We start from the raw sequence: 18,448 nt of genomic DNA, 5'->3' as shown, positions 1-18,448 counted from the left end.
GATAATTTATTTCTTTTTTATTATTTAGAACTAATTTTTTTATTTTAACTTACCTTACGTACGTTTTCAACTTCTAAGTTTCCTTACGAAATAAAAGAAATTCAATTACACGCTTCAGGGGTGGCATTGGGTGGTCCGGACTTCAATTCCACCAGATCAAATCTTACTCGATTCTGAAGCCAAGGGCGGATATTTCATTCAGAAAGATACAGGGATGATGTGGGACTCGAAGTGAAAAATAATGCATATAAGCGAGCGCGGGCGAAATTTCATTTTAAAAAGAAAAAATTAAGTATTTTTTTGACACGAATTAGAAAAATTGAAATACGAAATAATCCTGCAATCGTATATATATATCTTAATTCTTGCACAAAAAGGAGGGTGGTAGGTATGTTCTTTGAGTCAAAAATGTTCCGTAACATTTTACCCTAAGCGACACCTTTATCAAGTTATGATTGGGCACTGTTTAAATTTAGTTCATTTTTAATCTTCGATTCTGATTTAATTTCTCTACTAGCGCCTGAATATCCCTAAAAAAGGGAACCATCTAGATTTGTCGTCTGCTTAGGTTTCCCTACCCTGTTACAGGGCTTAAATTATTTCCAAGAATAATTAGTAATTTCTCGGAATTTAATTTAACTTTCCCCGAAAGTTATTTAAATTAGCTAGAAGATTAGATCAGATCAGAATAAAAAAAAGTAATGTTTCTTGTCATCCTCTTTCTATAAATCGTTATATCAAGTTTATTGGGAGGGTTTTAACTTAGAGTTGGCCGGGGAGACTCCCGAAAAGTTATTTTTTATCTTTGGTCGTATCTCGGTGTTGGGCCACCTTATCATTTTCACACCTGTCGCCGCTGGTGGGCCGTTGCCGATGCTAGAACGTGCCTTGTAATCAAATTTGGCCCGCCGTCGCTCCCATTTTCAAAAAGGTCTCGCTTCGAGTTCGGATTCGCGACTCTACCAGTAATATACACCCCCTCTATCTTCTTTAACATTGCTATTCTATCCCAAAGAAATTCTTTAGCGGGCCATGAGAACTTTGCTGCTTAGAAAACAACCCCAAAAAAAACCATTTCTTGTTTCCCTTAGAAGGGTCGATTACCCCCTTTTATTTCTTCATTTTTAACTTATTTTTTTTCTCCCTTTATTTGAGAAACCTCTCATCGCGCGTAATATCTCGCTGTTATGATGATTCTTTAATTAAAACACTTTTATTAAAATTGTGGTCAGTTGAATACAAATTAAAATAGATTAGCCCTGGAAGATTTGAAATACCTTTGAAAATTTGTTTGTTTCGTATCAAAGGATAAACGAGACGTCGGTGGGGCAAATATATAGCAGACGACGCGATGTATAGGGTCTGTGCTGGTGACGTCACTAAGGGTCAGACTAGTTTTGTCTCGTAATTGTTCGTAACCTCGGAATTACCAAAAATGTATATGACTTTGATGTGTTCAAATATACACCTTTTAGTTCCAAACCATTATTGGGAAATTATATGAGGAACTCGCGTTGATAACTTCCGAGTTTATTTACTTCCGTTATTACGATACCCTTCCCTCCAGCGCTAATTAAGGATTTTTGGAATGAATACTTGTTTGTATGAGAAACGAGGTATTTTTATATCAACTTAATAATATACTTCTGGGTTATTATTATTATTTTTAAATCTATACGAGTAGGGAGGGTTTTCCCATGTTTATTTCAATTATTTGCGTAGGATGAAATGTTAAATTAATTACATACATATATCAGGTTTAAAAGAGCTTGACTCGAGTTTTCGTAGATGGCGATAAGGAAACGTTGAAGCTTTAAAGTTCCCAGAAAATGGTCGATGTTGGTATCGATTTTTCAGTTGTAATTTTAATTTTACTCCCTGGCAAGCCGCTCAAAGAGTAGAGAGACATGGAGTATTGTTATTTTATATGGAAACGTAACTACAAGGAAATATTTTGAGAAAATAAAATAGATTCTCAAAATATGTACATATGTATATATATAAACAATGAAATTTCGAAATTGAATTTTCAAAATTCATCCAATATATCATTAATTTTTTTTATATATTTATAATGAACAAATTACACGGCGCAATAATTTCTCTAAAACTAACGTATTAAATCCATATTTAATAACAGCTCCAAATTGTTACAGTTAATTAGAAAATACTAATGAATATCTTTGATATTTTCAAATAACATTTTTCTTTTCATTCATCTTTCTCTTATACGATGATTTGTATAGTAAATTACCTTACTGCTAAACCTAATGCGTTTACTATAGTATTCTGGCTAATTTGCCACGCACTCTTAATTCTCTAATAAACTGCGAGCTAAAGCGGATGCGTTAATACCTATAGTTGTCGATGCGCAACCAATATTTGTTAGAAATATATTCCGTGGGATCAGATTCAATGTCTTTTAACGCTTTACTTGCGACATAATAAAAATATACCATTTCAGGGTTAAGCATGCAATTCTGGAAAAATCACGAGACAAGTTCATGATCGAATTCAGGCGGAACGCACGTTGTAGTTGTAGGCCTTGCTTAGAGCGCGCTTCAAAAACCATTTGGCGCTAGATCATATTGACTGGTAATAGACGATGTAAATTACAGGGCCTGAAATGCCGCTCACACTCAATAGGTTTAAAACTCTATGGTGTTAAACTTATAACGAAATTCACCCGCATGCATGTATAAATGCAATAGCGGAAGAAATCAAGGCAATTTACGAATAACGGGTGGTCTAAGCATACCTATACGAAATAACTCAATTTTCTTACCAATGCAATAATGGAATTTAAGCTTAATGTTTAAAAATATAGTGATGAGGAAAGGTTTGAAATACTTTGATGATTGCAGTCTGTGCATGGGGTTTTTTATTTTTTATTTTTCATTATTGTTATACGTCTATATTTAGGCTATAGTGTTTTATCATCATTATTATTTTTAATTAAATTAAAGTAATGTAGACGTGTATGTATGTTGCCTTAATGATATCTTGATCGTTCTGTTTTCGAGCTTCGCTAACCGAAAAACAGACTAAAATTGCGTGTGGCTATGTTAAAAATATCACACAAGGTATAAGTAATATTAATCAAGTTAAGTTCAAGAAAATCGAGAATGCAAAATCGAGGGAATGACTATGTATACATTTTCCAATATTTTTGACGAACAATATATCTATACAAATTTAGTATATCCGCGTCTAAAACTTAGCTGAGTTGTTGATGACGCGTATGACTTAAAAAAGTGTTATATCATATACGGATAAGACACGAAACCTCGTTAATATAAGTATATAGATGTTCCTTGTTTGTAATATATGCGGGGACATTTCATTTTTTTTTTTTGAACGCGCTGATTGAAATTCCTCCTCCGGAGAAAGGGAATGATTCTTTTTCTAACTCACTCAGCCTCTCTCTCTCTCTCTCTCTCTCTCTCTCTCACTCGCTCTCTCGTCAGATGAAGAAGGTTTGTTGTTAGAGAAAGGGCTCGTTTAGTTTCTAATAAGGAGCGGGCAAGAAAATTCATTCTTTCGTTACCGGATCGGAAAGAAGAAGAAGAAGAAAAAAGAGAGAGAGAGCTCGCTAAGAAGTCTTAACTCTTAAAGAGCGAAAGGCGACGCTCTGCAGACGTCGAGTCGCCCTTCTACCCGCTCTCGTTTTTCGGGAGTTCGCCGACGCGTGACCCCCATCAGCTCACCATCCCGACCGAGGCCCGAGTCATGCCAAAATTCATCCTCATAGCGTCCCTGTCCCCTATCCCGAATAGCAGCTACAACAAAAAAAAATAAATGATATATTCTCCCCTAATTCGCCGCATCTTCTCGAAGAGCGCGAGATTTTCCGCGTGGAACCTTTATAGATGAAAAACTAATGAAAATCATCTGGGATGAGAGAGGAGAGAAGGATCATGACTTTCGGCCAAGGATGAGGATGCTGGCTGCGTGCTTAGAGAGAGAAGGTTACAAATCCCGTGGGGTCGGATAGGCGACTCGTATAATATTAGCAATTTATTTTGGGGAAAAGTCGAGAGGCCACCATTGAATGGTCGGCCATAAGAGGTTCAATCGCCTTTGAAGAAGAAAATCCATGTGTCTAATATCATTCCTACATTTTCTTTCTTAAATCGGGATGCGTCTGTCCATCCCCTCACTTCCATCCTTTTAACGTGATGGCGTTTTTAGCACGGCGTTGATGACTTCGTTTAGACACGGCCTCTCGTTCCAATCATCCTCTTCCCCCATAAACAATTTTTACGCAACATTCGAGCTAATTCCTTTTCTCCTTATTCTGGATTGCGCTGTTTAAGAAGCTATTGGCTCGGTCTTAGGCTAGGCGATTGTTTTCCCCAAACCTTGTATTGGAATGGTCTATTTGAGTATAGTAGATAGTAGATGCTCGCTGGGCGCTCACCGAGACGGTTTCTGGCGCCAGTGGGTCCCGATCAGCCACCGAATAACCGGGGTGATGTCCTTCCCTATAGCTCCCACGACACTCTTTACCATGCAGTACTATACGCGTCGATTGATTTGTTTGATCTTTTAAACGTTTCTCCACGACGTTTTCTTCCGGCCTCGAATAAGGTTCGATTTTCAAAGAGGATAACCGCGACTCGCAATATGCGAGCCCAGAATCTAAGCAGTCATCCAATTACCAGTTTGACCCCCGTATATAGTTCTTCTTTTGACCTCGTCTGTCCTTCCAAAAACATTAATAGACCTGTGTGAGGTCCAGTAAAGAGTAAATAATTTACTCTTTTTATTCATGATTCAAACAAATATGACAATTTTTAGGAAATATGTATAATTTTTGGAATCGAGTCTGAATACATACATTACTTTAAAATATTCATTTTCATGAAAATGTCTCGTGACGTTCTATAAATAAATTTACCAAATCGGAGCGGGCCTAATTTTAAAGACATTGTATATAAATAAATTGTTTTAAGTTGATTGTTGAAGAGGTTAACGATTCCAGATAAGGAATCTCGAATTATTATTTTTCTTTTTTTTATTTCTCGGAGCGAGTACCTCATTAGATTGGATAACTTAGAGAAGAATAAAGACTATGGAGTCTTTAAAACAATACAACAGGCAGTGCATGGTGTCTATCGCGAGCTATAGCAGCTCGGTCTTGCTTCTAATTGGAGGGGAACACGCAAAAAGAGCTAACCTTTTCGGTGATAATAATATAAAGAAGCCAGATAGATATATAGATGGCGCCTTTCAACTAATAACAGCGTCCGACGCTTAAAATATATATATTATAAGAATATGTAACTGAAGGAGATTAAACCGAAGTTCAGATTAAATGAAAAATTCAGGATCTATAATAGGTACCTTTACTGTATACCAAAGGGTAAAATCAAAATAGGTAATTTAGTAGTAACAATTACGGTTATTTATTGGTAAAAATTACGGTAATTTCTCAAATATATTAGCGCCCCTAGGAAAGGGGAATAAGTTCTAAAGTTAATTTTGATAGCCTTTGTTTAATCTACTTCTATTTTTTACACTATATCTTATATATCAAAAATGTATAATTTATAATATAAAAACTTTACCCTCCCTCTTAGTTGTAGTTTGCGTGCAAAAAGTCGCTGAAATTAGTTAGATGAAAAGGCGCCGCCAAGACCCACCAGAAAATCTAGAGGTCCCCCTAGGAAAAAAAACGTCATTTCATTATTAACATGGGGATAAAATATTCCATTGCTTCTCTCTCTCTTCTCAAAAATTATTGGTAGCTGTAAAATTTAATGATAAAACGGGGCCAATATAAATTAATCGAATAGTTTGCCCCGTATGATTCATATTTTTGTGGTTTTAGAGCGTTATGTTCTTCACCCTTGAGTCAACGGATTAATTTAACATATTTGGCAAAGTATATTCAACAGATAAACAGTGATACGCTTTTTTCATCAGGCGATTAATACTGTTAATTTAATTTTTTTTTTAATTTGGAATATATTTTGTTTAAAGAACCCAAAAATTAAATCAAAATATTTAAATAAGTGATACAAAATGATGAGTTTTCCTTTATTGAAGTCATGGACTTGAGTTAGATTAGTAGAAATATTTGAAAATTAGATACACATCTTCTGTTAAAGTTCAAAAAACATTTTTGCTCAACTCTAAATGCTTAGAAAATCCTGAAATTCGATTGGAATATGGCACTTAGTAAACAGTCATTGTACTTTGTCTAATTAACAAAATTCATTACAAAATCCAGACAAATTTCTTTACGAAAACTAAGAAAAAAAAGAGAGGGAAAATTCCTTTTGAGCGAATGAAAAACGTTCGGCAAATTTTAGGGGGCAAGGGGGAAAGGAGAATGGAATTAACCTTGGAGAATTACAGTACTGGTAAAGTAAACGAGCACCGTAATTAGAGGACTCACGCGCGCTCTTTTCAGGCCCTAATTAGCAAGAAACCCAGAAATTGATATTTACATTTACGTAATAGTCTAAAAGAAAATTAATCCGGCATCACTCTCGGGCGCCAACCGAACCCGGGAAAAATGAATTCTGGGAAAAGAAAAAAACGCGCGCCAAAAGACCGCCCATCGCGCGCTCGAATCCCATCAACAAACCGCCCCCGCACACTCTTAAAACCATCCTTCGTCTCCTCCGCTCCATCCGAGTTAAGAAAACCTTATAGAGAACTCGCCTTGTTTTTTGCCAACGCCACGCTCAGGCACGCGCCAATTAGCTTTATTAATTAGCGAAACGTTTTTCGTAAACACTGCAGTATACGCGAAATGACTCCGCAGCCAAGAAACAATTAACGTATATAAGACTGCGCAGACTTAAGAGTTAAAACCTAATTAATGTTTTTTTCGCCCAGAAATGCGAAATAATATTTCGTAAGAGGGAATTTAAAAAATGTCAAGAAGATTCGGAGAAGTTGGTCAGTCAAGTATACATGAACATGGTTTTAACTTTGTAGATTTTTCGGACCAATTTTTGGGGAGATACAGATTGGTTGGTAAAGTTCTTTCTTAACAAGGGTTGTTCGTTGTTCGCGACTTAACCATGGGCCGGGACTATCGAGACTCGAAACTTTGCCATATCTTTACACCCGGAATTGACAAGCGGCGGTAGAGTTTGATCCTAGCTACATGTAGCATCCAGGGAGGGTATTTTGGTTTTGTAGACCAGATAGACCTAAAGATGGAGATGAATCGGGGGTGTCAGTGAATAGCTCGTTTGTTTTCAATCGCGCGGGGAATCGCTGTAATATATATTGGTAATATCTTGACACTGCCATGGCATGGTCCTCGTCAAAATTGAAAGGTACCTAGAAAGAGAAACTAGATCATCCTTGGATTAATATGACCTTTGACCCTGAAATACCTCCTTCTGGAAATCAGTGAAACATAATTACGTAATTAGTAACGTTTATCTTCAAAGAGATGAAGTGACACTCGCGTAAAGACTCATTTAACATCTTGAGATTATCAATGAATTTGATAATAGAAATTAAGTTTTGTAGCGGGTCTGTTAATTTTTTAGATAGAAAGTATATGTATGGATGGGAGAATTAGATGCATGGGGGGGAGGGGATGTATAGGTGTGTATAAAAACAGATTAAGAGAGATTAGGTTAAACGAGCTGCGAGCGAGGGATTTTATTTTCGTCTTGAAAAGTCGTTTCTCCGAATGTCAAATTAAGAGTTCGTCAGCGGGGAATTTTCCAGAGGCGCTTTTTCTTGGGCGCGCGACAGCTCGCGCTGTTCGTTCCTCGCTGCCGCCGAACAATTTTAAAAATAAACCGTATCTCCCTCTCGACTAATTCCTCGACAGCCATTTGTTAAAAGATTCTGAGCGAAACGCCGGAAAGACAGCTATTTAGAATCCGACCAAGAGGCCATCCAGAAACTAGAGTACTTCCCAGCTAATTCTCTATTTAAAAACTCTTCTTCTCAGTATACTAAAGTCGAAATTAATTATTTAGATTAAATGACGCGCGCGCGTTGAATCCCTTGAAAAATACAGGGACGATATTCTGTAGAAAAACGTCATGGCCAATTGAAGATAGACTCGGAAGAGCTAAGATACACCCTGTATACTTGACTCCATCTCCGAGAACAACCTAGTTTCGTTTTTCTTGGTTTCCTTACACGCGTTTTATCAGGAAAGACAGCGAAAGACTAGTTCGCGCGTGTGTGTCTGTGTACATACGTTTTTTCCCTTTTTCTTTCTTGTGGATTTTAATCTTTTTGGCAAAGCGAGGGATGTTTTTAGTTTCGGTTCGCTCTTTCGCTGCGGGTGATGCTAGGGAGCTTTTTATCAGGGAAGGGATCATCATCCAGTCATCCGCTTCATCAGCATCCATCTATCCTCTACCGCCACCTCTCTAGAAGAGTCAGAGTGGAGTTTCTTCTTCCCCGCGCATCTTTTCGCTCTTGAGCTTCTTTTTCTTCCTCCATCTTCCTTCTATCGTTCTTATCAGAGACGATGAGCCGACGAGACTCGCTCGCTCGTGTTTATTTTTAGATTTAACACATGTCACATTTGTGTTTTCCTATAATTCCACTTTGAATATATATATAAATATACAAAAAATATATAATGATTATATTTTAAAAATATTATAATTTAAGGGGAGGTACGATTGAGATTGACGCGGTTAAATTATTCCGCAATTCGATTGTCAGTAAGAGAAATGACTGTTTTTATGCTAAATTTCACCCAATTAAATTTTTTTTAAACTAGATCATATCGTTATATTTTTTTCTTTGAAATACGAGGCGGCTCATTGGCGAGCTGTGTTCCGGGTAAATTTATTCGACAACAGAGAGACACAGAGAGAGAGGATACTTCTTAATAATTACTTTCGAAGTACCAACTGAATTAATATAGTTTTAATAATGAAATGTTCTGGAAACTATAGCTATAGTCGTTACCCTTTGTAAATTATACATTTTTGAAAAAACTTAAAGGGGGGATAATTAGGAAACAGATGGCCCTTTTCGTATAATTAATGAAATGAATAATGAGGAACAATTAACTCTTAATGTATTTAGATTTAATTTTAATCTCCTTTAACTTACCGGCAAATAAATGACGCGTTCAACAATGATTTAATTATGCTAAGTTTAACCTTTAACTTCCTGTTTAAGTCAAATCAGGTTAGGAAGGGTTAAGGAAGCTCAAGATGTCAGGCAGCCAGAACGTCTCCGGCGCAAAAGTCGGCGGCAAGGTTACTGATGGGGGTTTGAAGCTAATTTGTTGACGTTTTAAAACGTAAAGAGCGCTATAGAAGATTGAGGTGGTGTTAGATATCAATGCAGTTTCGCCGCACCGAGAGAAAAAAACGGGAGTCGCAAGCCGTCCATGTTTTGTGACATGTCTAATTTCTGAGCAATCCGTCTCCAGGGCCTTTCGCCCGCCGTACGCGGTTATGGGCGGACGGGAAGGAGGTGGGATCATGGGTAACGTCTCATCCCCGGTTATTAAGAGCAAAAACCCAAACAAAATATCGTTTTTAGTTACTCTGATATTTTTTCCCGTTTACCACCATGCGTAGTTGGTTCTAAGCGATGATGCAGGGTCGTACTGGAAGGAAATCTGTCGGGAATTGGAAGCTAGGCGACGGTCGTCGTCGGCGGGTTCTTTTGAGTCTTCGTGTCGTTGTCGTGTCTTGGCAACGGGAACGGGACCAACATCAGTTCCCGGGATCTTCTTTCTCCTTCGGGACAGGAGGATACCCGCCCCTCCGCCATGTCTCTCAATATCCAGTCGCACCCGCCCAATTCACTTCATCTTTTCGCCGAAATCTACAATACACGTGACTGTTTGCCGCACTTGCGTGATGTCGTACTAACTTAGTGAAATCTTAGCGTTGGTGAAGTTGCATGGGTTGTCATCCTGTTCTGGGATAAAACTATGCTGCACACCAATTTCACTAAAAGTGTACGACATATGTACACGTCTCGAGATATACTGGGATGAACTGTGTAGGGATGTAAACTTTACTAGTGACATATCCAGGGTTAAGAGTTCGCCAATATACGACGGGAGAGAGTCAAGAAACTGAAAGATGGCGGCTTTTAGTCTCATCATCGTTGACCCCAGATGACCCCTCGTTTTTCAAACTCCCCTTCCCCCATAAGCTTCGAATGTTTGATACAATTTCGTATAAATGAAGACTCTTTGATCGGTCTTTGAAACTGGAGTCTTTTGCAAGCTTGTCAGAAAAATCAGTTCGTCTTTCTAAATTATTTTCAAGGAATTATATTATTAGCCTCGGGGTTGACTAACAATTTTAATCTAATTAGCACGGCTAATTAGGGAGCGAAAAAATTTGTCATTTCCGTATGGAATTATAAACACTCGAGAATTAACAATTAAGGAAAAAGTTATTTTATTAAATTTTTTATGGTTAAACCGCTTTGAATAAAATTATCCGCCTTATTATTAATTCTAAAATTATCCTCATTAAAAATTAACCTTTTGACGTTAATTTTTTCTTTTTTTTTTTCGCTATCAAGATCGGGAAGTATTTTATTTTTTTATAATAAAATCAATTTTCCATCTAAGTCTTTGTAGGGTTAATAAATTATAATTTGGTATCCTTAATTATAAATCGGATAAAAATGTCATAAAATTCAACGTATAGTTAATCATTTTAAACCATTTTGTTTCCATATTTCCTTTTAAATATCTCTTTAACTATATCGTTTTTAAAAACAATCAAAACGATGCAGTATTTTTCATGACGGTTTCAAACGACCTTCTAGTTAGCGGAGCTAAATGATATGGATGCAGTATAAACAGTAAACAGATATTTCCTTGTTTGCCAATCAGGAATTCAAGTTGAATATATAATTTGAATAATTTTCAGGTTTAATTTTCGTAAACGTCTTTTTCGCGTGTTATCCCTTAAATGCAGTCTTTGAAGGAACGTATTTGTATCATGATCAGGCCTTATTTTTCCCAATTCGCGGTCTTACCTAGAGTGAATATTATTTAGGCGTTATTAGCATTATTACATAATCATTATATTAAATATATACGCCGTACTTAATTCAGTTTTGGGCGGGTCGCGTATAGTTTTTTAAATAGGTCTCGTTCGGATTTGTAAATCGGTTTTCATTTTCGTCGTTGTTGTTCTGAGGTTTTTGCTAATGTAAATTTTTTTCCGTGTTCAACGTGTGAGGTTTGATACGCTCATGAAAACCAAATTAAATCGACTTTAAGAGGAAATCAATTTTTTCTTTTATTATTTTCTTTCAAGTTGATTATACTTATATGTATGTAAACCGTAAACTTTAGAATACAAATGGGATTCTTATATACATAGATTTTAAACAAATACTATAATCGTGAAGTACAATGAATGAAAGACACGCCATTCCCACCGCGTGTACTGTAGATATATACAATTTAACCTGCACGCGAAATATTTTGTTTGCGAAAAGATTATATGAATTTGAAGTTTTTAGATATTATAAAGTAACTGGATACTTCGCTAAATATTCAAGTAGACTTAATCTTAATTTTTAAATTGAACATTTTATCAATATTTCTTTTCATAAAAATAAAAATTCACTTTGAATTTAGCGTAAAATTTTAATTTTTTTACTATAAATATTGGAATATTTTACACAAACATTTTCTCAAGTGTCCAACCCCTCCGTATGAGTCTAGAAAACTACAAATTATTTTAGTATTAAATATTTGAAAGTGGTGGTCCAAATCTTCACAATGCGAAATTGAAAAAAAATTCTACACCACGTGATTTTGTCGCCTTAAAAATAAATTTTTTTTGTGAAATGTGAGGTTTGAACATTTTATAAACCCGTGATTTTGACGCCTGGTAGTTATAAAACTAACGTTAATGCGAATATTAACACGCGTGAATTCACGTTGCAACAATTTTAACGTCTTGACGATAAAGGTCACGACGAAAGGTCATCTCGCATTGAGAACTACCTTAATGTCTCTTGACCCGGGTATGACCCCGTTCTTTATACTTTAATGATTATCTTGTACAAAGATTTACAAAGTGTTTGTCCATTATTACCGCGATTTTGTAGTTTTCCCATAGGTGTTTGAATGGGAATTTGAAATTTGTAAAACGTGTTCGTCTGTCTACACGCGTTAGATTATATATTGAAATCGTGAAGAAATCTTTGTAAATATTTTCTACAAGCTAATAATTAAGTGAAAATCACAAATTGTTTGGTGGAATTTTGGTCAACAATGCGAGTAATCAAAAACTCGTTGAAAATTTCATTTTTGTGTTACAAAATTCAACATAATCGTGTGATGATCTAATATTTTTGATACTTGCCTCTATTGTTTCACCGTAGCCCTAGCAATTCCCCCAAATCTTTTCGAGTAAAATTTGACCTTTAATTTTAAACTAACCCTTAAAAATCTCTATTTAAAAAATCAAAATTATAAAAAAAAATATTTCAAATCTCAATTTCTCTTCACAAAGTAATTTGACGCTTCATGGAATGTTCTCTGCGATATTACTGTAGTGATAGAAAGATCAACCGTCCTTATCGGTAATTGAGTTTTCCGACAATCTTTATAAAGAAATGGTTTTTCGATTAAGTGAGAAAACTTAATTTTCTATGGCATAAAAAAATGTAGAGAAAAAACTACAATTTCATGGTTTAAGAATTTTCTTAACAGATCTATATTACCTTTGAAGTAAAATTTAAACTAAGAAAAAAATCGTCAACGTCCGCTAAGGATAACTTAAATTTAAATCTCAAACTTAATTATTATGAAGAACTTAATAATCCCTTTCATTTTGGAAGAAATATTAATTTTTCTTAAGGCGAATTTGTTAGATTTTAGAATTTACAAAATAGAAGAATAAGTTAATGTATTCATTTCATGTTTGTAGAATACATCTACAAACCGGATTGTAAACATTTAAGGTGCGGGCATTTTTGAAACCAGTGGTAAATCAAAGAATTGAGCGCCTATAACTTCCTTAACCTTTAACCCGGAGCTGCACAATTTAGTTACTAGACACAAGAGTCATTTAGAACGAGTTACCTCTCTCTTTACAAAACCAAACAATCCCATAAATGCTCGTAACTAACCTTTGAACCGCGTTTTTAAAAACTTAAAACGAGAACGGAAACCGAAAAACAACATTTTCAAATTGAATCAGGGAAAAATATTTACAAAGTATGTCATTTATGTAAAAATCAAACAAAAAAGATAATTTTGGGAATTTATAAATGGCGCCACCCTTGTTGACGCCATACCATTTCTTCCGTATTACCTGAACTGTAAATATTACTTCATCTTATAAACTTCTGACAAAATTGAATCGCCGCGAGTTTGAAAAAGTAAAAAAGGTCCGGTGTATACTTTAATAATACGTTAGCGTTTGAAAACTCAATTCCAATAATGAGTGGTTGGACCTGATGTACGAACGTACGTACGCCTGTATCCACATAAACATCGACGGATGCCTCCTTCTATAGACAAATTATAACAGTGTAACTATATAAACCTATAGAAAAACGTATATACATATATATATTTCCCTTCTACACTCTTCAGGGCGATAATAATATAATAATAATAAAATATATAGAAAAGACACACACATACACAACATTCAATTTGACGAAATTGAACAAACGCCATCAACCATACACGCGAAATAGGATACGTATTATCTTCTCTTCTTTTTCCTTTCCTCTGTGTCAATTCGTAATTTTCAATTTTCTTCCCGTGAGGTCCTTCCACCCTGAAGGCCCACCAGCCCGCCGTAACTCGGCTCGGACTCTACCCCAATATTCTCCATACGCCCACTATGCAACACATTTTTTATATCTACTTCAAGTCTTCAACGTAGCTTATGGAAACAGAATTTTGTTTGTGGTCTGCATGACTTAGGACTGACTTTATGTTTGAAGTTTTGAACCCAAACCAATATTAGTTAAAGAACAAGGCGATTCCTTTACTAAACTGGTTAAGAAGACATTGGGTGCATAAAAAGGTTAATTACAATCTCTATGAGATTTAATTAACATTATGACTCGAGGTTAGCACACGTAGATATTACCATTCTCCTAATCGTATTTGGTTCTTGTTTTGTTTTCCGTTATTAAAGGTTGACACCCACTACGAAAACGAATATTGAATATGGTAATGGATGTATCTATCTCATTAAATATTGATATCTTCCTATATGGGATTGGTTTTGGTTTTAATTGAAATTGAGGTCTTTTTTTTTTTCCTATGGGAGGGTATTGCGTTTTTTCTCGCGAAAAAAAGAGTTGTTACAACATAGTTTGAATTTATAGTTAATTTCATCAACTTGGGGGTTGTTCCCGTGGTTTTAATATCCTTAATATCGTCTTCTAATCAAATTATTTTTCGTAGAACTATTGATAGACTTTTATGATACTTTACCCGATGCGATAACAAATTTAAAACTAATTTTAAATTGAACTTTAGTAGTACTTTACGGAAATTATTATAAACAAGAGATTTAGGTTACGTGGTTCTGAGAATCATTCGTAAATTTCCTCTCCATAACGCTATAGTTTAAAAAAAAATATGAAAATAAGGTCCTTTATTAGCATGTATACGATAACGAATCAACCGAAAGTCGTTTCATATTCGTTCGTATTGTAATTTGACCCTTTGGGAAATATCCTCATTTTCAAATCGGGTAAACAATGTTTTGAGGAAATTCGACCTTTTTGATACGACGGTATGGCTAAATGTTAGGGATGTGCAATAGCCTGGTTTTTTTTAATTTAATCTAATCGGCCTCTTTCTTAATTGATTATAATTAACGCACGAATAAAATTAATTTTGTCAAATTTTCGCGCACACCCCTATTGTACCATGGTATAAGAAAGCTAATTAAAAATCCAGTAAATCCCCGGTTGGTTGATACGATAGAGAAATTGGATTGCGCGTAATGAAAAAAAAATGTCGGGATGGCGCAAATTACCTGGGCCGGCGGCTAGATCAAAGAAGATGTTTCTTTTTTCTTCTTCTTCTTATATTCAAAAAAGCGGGTATCCCCCTTAGCTGGTCTATCTTTTCTCTACCTAATAATGTATCTTTAAAGAACGTTTCTTGGTCATTTTTCGCAGTCGCTTTCTTCATTGGCTATTAATATTTCGGCAATAAAGAACTTAATAATAAGACTTATCCTTCGCGAGTTGATATTTAGGCCTAGGCGAAGCGCTTTTCCTACCCCCCCCCTACCAAAAAAATAAGAAAATTGTATAATGAAAATACAATTTTTTATCGTATAAGCTGCTGGGAATAAATTGAGCTTCGCTTCACTAATGAGTTTTCGCCCCCTCCCCTTCTTATTTTCTCTTAAAATTTCTTCCTTTTCAAATATTTTTTTATTATTATTATTAGGCTTAGGAACTATTGATATGTACAGCCCTATTTACATGCCAGTACAGTTTTCAGTTTTGTGAAGTTCATATATATTACCAGCTTAATCAAATAGAGGGTATGTATGACGTCACGAAAGAGCTAGATTTCTTCGAATTACGATGCGACGTGTTTATTATTATGATAACGTATTATTTAACGCCAAAAATAAAATACCTGAAACTTAAATCAATTTTAGATTCATGCCATGAGAGTAGAAGAAAAATAATTATTTCTCCGTACTAATTAAGTTTAAATTTTATAGTATTAACTGGTATCGTTTAATGTTAAATACCTTTTTCCTTATATCGTATTGAGTTATTTAAGTAATTAAAATCCTGATGGTGGTGGCTGTTTATGTAATTATCCCGCCGTGGGGTGGTAATTTAAGTGTATCGTAAATATTGTTTCCTAGAAAAATAAGAGGACGTCTATTTATTATTTGTTGTCTCATTATCTATTCGAGTTAGCCTGCCATGTAAAACTATGGACAACGACGTGGGGTGGGACGCAATGTGAGACGACACTCCAATGAGTTTATCTATACCAGGAAAGAAAAATGAATCCAAAATGAGCTCCGTTCGTACTCTTATTTCTTTATTTTTTAAAAATATATGAAGCTCTCCCGGGTTTCGGCACCAATATTTGAGAATTTAAACCCAGCTTTTCCCAAATAGACAGAGCCCAAATTAGTATGTTTTACAATGGAAATACGTAATTACGTAGCGTTTTGGGCTCTTTATATTTTGCAAAACGTTAGCCGAATGCTAGTGCGAACGGACACTGGTGGACAAATTCAGGTAGATTTAGGGATGGTTTTATAATAGGAAGAATATATCGAATGAGAACCGGTTTTCTATTAGGCTGGCGTTTTGTGGCGGGAGGGAGGGTTGTCAGTGAGCGCGGCAATCTCTTTTTAATTAAAGGAGCTGGCTGGTTGTTCGGCATCCTTTCATGTCCGCTTCGTCTTCTTCTTCGATTGTTTCTTCTTCGGAATGTAATTTATTAAGGGTGGGCGCTGCTGCTCCTGCCGCGACTACCTCGTATATTATTACGTCTTTCAAATAGGCCAAAATTTGTCGGGTGTTCTAGCTATAACGCCATAAAAACGCGTCGCGTTTCTCGCCTCGATCTTACGTAACCTGACTATATATAAAAGCCCGTAGCTTCTCCTAATTGCCCAGTCCTTCTCTTCTCCCTCCTTCGTTAGTGCCAAAACACAGTATCTCCCAGGTTTCTGAAAATAGAAATAATTTCATTGTCAGAACGGAAAAAATTAATTTTAGAGCTTTTAATCAAGACCTAAAATGCGGAGGGTTTGAAAATTAAAATTTTTAAGTTTTTCTACAAAATTTAAAAGGTCTTTTTTGTTAGAATATGCGAGCAATTGCAGTATAAACAACGCAAATAAGAGTTGAGATTGGAAGGATAGATAGTTTTCACCAAAGTTGCTTCAGAAAATTCCTCCACCTCTCTCTCTCGGCTTAAACCTCGGTACAGTGTTGTCAGACCATTCTGTGAGTCAAGTATTTTTAAGTACTGATTGAAACTGAACTGCCATAGGCTTTATCTTGACTTACCAACCGTCTGGCAACACTAGTGGAAAGGCAGAAAGCCCTTCTTTTTCTTCGCTAGAGGATATAAGAGTGTGTTCGTGACCGGCGTACCGGATGAGTCGGCTTTCACTAATTATTCAAATGAAAAGCGAAAAATAATGATCTAGCGAGCAAAGCGGCCGGTTAATGAAAGAAAGGCGTTCGCCATTCCGCGCCGTGGTGCAGCCTGCCGTGGTTTATCCCTGCAACTAACGTTTGTTACGGTTTTACCAAGGAATGCGCTACCGTTTTCGAACTTAAGAGCGCCTTGGGGCTTGATAAGAAAAAAGCGCTGCTTGAACGATAAAATTTAACCCTCCATTTTTCATTAGAACAATTATAGTGATTTAAAGATGGCCGCTATACCACTGCACTTTTGTTTTTTGTTTGTTTCTTTTTAGTGTACTTTAAATTGAGATACACGTCATCCGGAAATGATCATTATGATATCCGATTTTTATCTTGATTTACTTTAACAATTGTTATTTATAAATAAGCTTACGTTGAGGGATTAAATTGTCAAGGGATAATCGTTGTTGTTAAGATAAGAGCGGGCTGTTCCCCCCCCCATCCACCTTGGTCTCTTTTTAAAATAACGAGACAGTTAAATTAAGTTGAACCGCGCTGTCGCTTATACCACCAGCCTAAAAAGACCATTAAATCTTTCTTCGAGAAAATTGAAGGGAAATTTTAAAGTGAGGATGAAGTCAGTACGAAATTCATCCAAGAATTTTGCATATCTTCAAAGAAACCATAACTATCTTTCATTTTACGACGAAGTTTACAACCTCCCAAGGAATTCGATTTCAACCAATAGGTTAGCTTTCTTTCCCAGCAAACTTAAGTTCAACTTCATTTGTTTTTTCAATTATTACGCAGTATTTTCGTAGCACTTCATCTTCTCTTTCTTTGCCAAAATCTTAAATACGCGCCACCTATCGCGAAATTGAGGCGTATATCTTTTTAGGAGTATGCGTGGATATATTATAATGGGACAGGAGTGGAATTGGTGAGTGGGTTTCGCTTTTAATGAGTCGCGATGGGACGGTTTTTTCTCTTCTTCTCTCTAAGCTAGGCCTTAGACGCGAAAAGGTCATCGGCAATTTCTCCACCACTTTCAAAAATATGTGAAAGAGAAGATGACGCCGGGATCTTTCTTTCTCATCCCATTTCTGAAAAAGCGCGAGCGCGCGCGTGATTATCCTCCCCACGTGCCGGAAATTGAGGATGCCACCTAAGAAAAGATGGCGGGAAGAAAGACGCGCGCGCATGGAGGTAAACCATCCTCCGTTCAAGCCAAGAAAGGGAATGAAGAGAAAGGCATACACGTGTTTATTACTCGCATACCTTCTCGGGACTTTTACCTTATTCACCTATTTTCCCTGAACGTCTTTACAAGTATGGCGGTATCTTCAAAGAAACATCGCGTCTATTTAGCGTTCCCGATCACGTCCCCATCTTATCT

General features: G+C 36.1%; 2 protein-coding genes across 15 annotated transcripts in view; one reads left to right on the top strand and one right to left on the bottom strand.

Moving 5' to 3' along the window:
* The window catches only part of LOC149717930 (Kv channel-interacting protein 4-like), a 283,534-nt gene that overhangs the window by 107,956 nt on the left and 157,130 nt on the right, over nt 1-18,448 (top strand). The window lies entirely within an intron of this gene.
* Nucleotides 1-18,448, bottom strand: part of LOC149717934 (uncharacterized) — a 46,766-nt gene that overhangs the window by 1,581 nt on the left and 26,737 nt on the right. For 3 of the 12 annotated variants that reach the window (XM_089841672.1, XM_089841677.1, XM_089841637.1), the window contains one exon: nt 11,198-16,625. Coding sequence is in view for 8 of the 12 variants with exons in the window: in XM_089841637.1 (XP_089697763.1) it covers nt 16,449-16,625 (177 nt within the window). In the remaining 4 variants the exon portion in view is untranslated. Of the gene's footprint in view, nt 1-53; nt 16,626-18,448 lie in introns of those variants that run through there. The other 9 variants (XR_016368259.1, XR_016368260.1, XM_089841644.1 and 6 more) reach the window with 8 other exon arrangements.

Source organism: Phalangium opilio, unplaced genomic scaffold (assembly GCF_054372755.1).
Source record: "Phalangium opilio isolate 3A_F unplaced genomic scaffold, DU_Popi_V2 ptg000003l_1, whole genome shotgun sequence".
Lineage (NCBI taxonomy): Eukaryota > Metazoa > Arthropoda > Arachnida > Opiliones > Phalangiidae > Phalangium > Phalangium opilio.
This window is presented reverse-complemented; position numbering and strand designations above follow the sequence as displayed.